Here is a 3714-nt window from a genome sequence, read left to right on the forward strand (position 1 = left end):
TTCTGAACTAAATCGCAAAACATCACGTCTTCTTTTAAAAGAATTTTACGTGACATAAGGATTGAATCAATTCCGTGTTTACAATTTGTGCATAAATCAGCATAAATTGTTATACGATTATAACAAGTTGTATACGTGAAAGTTCACGTTTTGTAAACTTACATTTACATCAGATAGAAAAACAGTATATAAAATTCGGTGATAAGGCTTTTTTTTCTTTTGGACAAAGACAAATGCTTCATCATATAATACTGACTTGAACGTTCTTCTTGTAGAACTCGTGTCTTCGCGTAAAAGTGTCGAATCTAGTTTGGCCAAATTATATCGGTTAAGTTTCGAACTTTTCAGGTAAGGACATATTTTTATATATTACATTTTTATTTTTTAAATTTTATTTGCCTCTAAAATCTTTTGTACTACACAATTTTTATAAAAATTTTTTCTATAATTTTCCCAATTAATTAATATTGCATGCAACGTATAACGCTTTGCGTTTGCACAACAATAGTCGTTTTTATAAATATTAAAAATAACATTTTATTTTTTCTTATTCTCATATATTTGCGCTCTATTAAAAATAAATTAATTAATTAATAGTCTTATTTAAATAAATAATTAACGCAAAAGAGTATAAATTTATTGTAATTTACATAAGATAAGTTGTTACAGAGAGGATCGCATAAAAGATGAAATTCACACTTGTACTACTGTTTAGTCTCGTGTACTCTGGACTCGTTTCAGGAATAGAATATTATTCAGATACGTATGATAATATAGATGTGGATGCGATTATTAATAGCGATCGTCTTTTAAATCAATATGTGAATTGCATTCTCGACAAAGGTCCCTGTACCGCCGATGGACGCAGTATTAAACGTAAGTATACATGTAGTTTGTGTTTTATTTCGATATATTGGGATAATTTTATATACCGCATTTTTTCTTTAAAAAAGGGGGAAGAAAAAAGATTTGGATGAAAAAGGAATAAAAGAATACGAAAACAGCGGTTGATATTCATATGATCCGCGAAATATATTTGTTAACGTACATTGAAATATAATTTTTGGTTTATTTGCATAGATATTCTTCCGGAGGCGATAGCTACAAAATGCGAAAGATGCAACGACAAGCAGAAACAGGTGGCAAGAAAAGTAAGCAATCATTTGAAAAAACATAGACCAAACACTTGGACAGAATTTCTCGAAATTTATGATCCTGACAAAAAGTATATTGCATCTTACGAACAATTTTTGACGCAGGCTTAAAAGAAGGCTTAATCTTTACGTTGTTAACTTTTTCAATATATGGTAGTGTATACATTATGTATATGTAGCGTGTAAATAATTTTCTATTACATATTAAATCTATAAATAGATTTATATTATGTGTCGTACATACAAATAAAACGCATCTGGTAAATATAGAAATATAATGTAATTTCTATAAAATTTTTATTAAAATTATGAAGTACTAAAAAGAAAGAATTTTTACGATATTTCAAATAGTTTACCAAAAACACACGTTATATTGCAAAAGATTTAAAATAGGAATTGGGTTTAATCCGAACATCTTTGCAATGTACCTAACATTACTCACACGTACGTTTAATTTGTATTTCTTTGAGGTTTGTTTTATACAACTTAGAATTTATGTGAAATTACAATAGAGTTATAGAAAAATGAAATAAAATATTATTAATTAAACATATGTTATAATATCTACCTTCAAAAATGTTTTTTTTTAGATTTAATAAATCTTAAAAAATAATACTAGATTAATTAAATTGATTTTATATGATTCTATTTTTGAGCAGTTATTTTTTTATTTAATGTTGCTTATATACAATATACTTTTAAATGTTTTCTATGTACTTGGTATATACTTTATCTTTGTGAGGTTTTTTTTACGAGTATTTTAGTATTTTTGTTTCGTGCTCGGCCAAGGGAGCCTTGGGACACGAAGGATTGCCGGATTCCGCCCTGATAAGGGCGCGAAGCGTATCTCTGATCGGCGAGGAGTTTGCAAATGATTACCGCCGTTTCTTTGGTTAATATCTTTAATCACACCACAATTAAGCACAGTTGTCCTTTAACGATACAGTGTGCGATGCGTGATCTCACTAAGTGGAGTATCACGTGCGACGCTTTTAACGATAGAGTGTGCGATGCGTGATCTCACTAAGTGGAGTATCACGTGCGACGCTTTTAACGTTTCGCTGGGGGACGGCTCCGAGAGCGACGAGTTTCGCACAGAAGTTAAGCTTTTTGTGCACCAAGTCGGTGAGGAGAATCGCGTTCTCGCTCACTGAGGTCGTCCACTTCCCCGTTGAAGACGGCTGGTGGAGCGTATGACCTCCGTCTCGCGCGGCAATCGATCGAGGATGCGGATCGCGGCGAACGGTTTTCGACTTTTCGGCGCGAGTGCTACTACTTTTCTGCCTGCCGGCGTGAGGGTGGCTCGGCGGGGGAGCCGGGTGCGTTACAGGGAGGACGAATCATATCGATCCGTGATCGAACCGCGTCGCGTATTGCACGAAAGCGCGTAAACGCGTGCGCATGACTCGCATGAGTTCGCACAAATTGAACGGGAACGAAGGATTATTGGGCGACGCTCCATGACAAGGCCGTGTTCGATATCTCGGTAATGGCCCATTTTTTTCGCCTCACTTCGCGATCGGGGCCGTTGGCAAAGATACGGCGCCCAACAATCCCTCTCTCGCAACGGAATTCGGTGTCTATCCTCAACAATTTTGATTATAGGATAAGTAAAAATATGATAAATTAGTAAAAAAAATATGACATAAATTTAATTTTAATAACTAAAAATCAATAGCCAGATAATAATCGTATAAAGTAATGAATGTTATATTTTATCATAGTCCTAGAAGTATCTTTGCACTAGTTTTTGAAGAAAATAAAAATTGTTTTAATTAAATTGCACTATAATAAAAGATACATTAAAGTACATTATAGAAAAAAAAATATATATATATACTTGAAAAAACAATCTTAAAAATTATTTAGATTGACTTGTACCATTCAAAAAAAGATCGATATCATCGAAATTTATACAAAACATCAACTTATAGAGAAACTCTCCATCCACTAATCCATATCGGAGTTTCAACCATTCTTCTTGTTTTTCCAACTTTCCCAATTCCTGCGAAATAAAAACAACTGTTATACTTTTAAGCCAAAATGTAACTTGAAATATAAGTTTGAACAAAAGAAATTTTGTTTCATATATCAGCATGTATCGTACGTCCTCTTTATCAATATTTCAGACATACATTAACATATATTTCGTATTAAAGTGTTACAAATTTACTTAAATTAAATTAACTAGGCGGTTTTGTCGGTTGTTCCGACTGCTAAAACAAAGTTTTAAGAAATATTTTTACATCCAATCGTTAATCCCGAAATTACAGAAGGGCTTGGATAGTTTTGTTAGAAAGAAATTAATATTACATTGCTCAAGAGATTTGTGGAGATGAGGATGATACATTATACAGGGTGGGCCAAAAGTCTGGGTACAGTCGAATATCTCGTAAACATATAGCCCTAGAGAAAAAGTATATTCAAAGGTATATAGAAATTTGTGTACCTATCTTGTATATTCAGTCTATGTAGTATTTTGGCTTTATCCGTATATAGAGATTCAATATAGGTATATTCAGTCATGTGTATACACAGCATAATATTGAATCTCCATATA

The 3714-nt window shown here is 32.6% G+C and overlaps 1 protein-coding gene across 1 annotated transcript; it reads left to right on the plus strand.

The window, feature by feature from the left end:
• Nucleotides 1-222: 222 nt before the first annotated feature.
• Nucleotides 223-1703, plus strand: LOC112457694 (ejaculatory bulb-specific protein 3-like). The gene is made up of 3 exons (XM_025020876.1): nucleotides 223-348; nucleotides 670-876; nucleotides 1081-1703. Exons 2-3 carry the CDS (start codon nucleotides 687-689, stop codon nucleotides 1263-1265), a joined length of 375 nt encoding a protein of 124 aa, XP_024876644.1. The 5' UTR covers nucleotides 223-348; nucleotides 670-686; the 3' UTR covers nucleotides 1266-1703.
• The last annotated feature ends 2011 nt before the right edge of the window (nucleotides 1704-3714 follow it).

Source organism: Temnothorax curvispinosus, unplaced genomic scaffold, assembly GCF_003070985.1.
Source record: "Temnothorax curvispinosus isolate PA1 unplaced genomic scaffold, ASM307098v1 QBEX01008140.1, whole genome shotgun sequence".
Taxonomy (NCBI): domain Eukaryota; kingdom Metazoa; phylum Arthropoda; class Insecta; order Hymenoptera; family Formicidae; genus Temnothorax; species Temnothorax curvispinosus.

Bases quoted from the DNA above. Each gene is read 5' to 3' on its own strand.
- LOC112457694 (XM_025020876.1), top strand. From the start codon at position 687: ATGAAATTCACACTTGTACTACTGTTTAGTCTCGTGTACTCTGGACTC. The intron at 877-1,080 runs GTAAGTATACAT...TTATTTGCATAG, and splicing joins CGATGGACGCAGTATTAAAC to ATATTCTTCCGGAGGCGATA.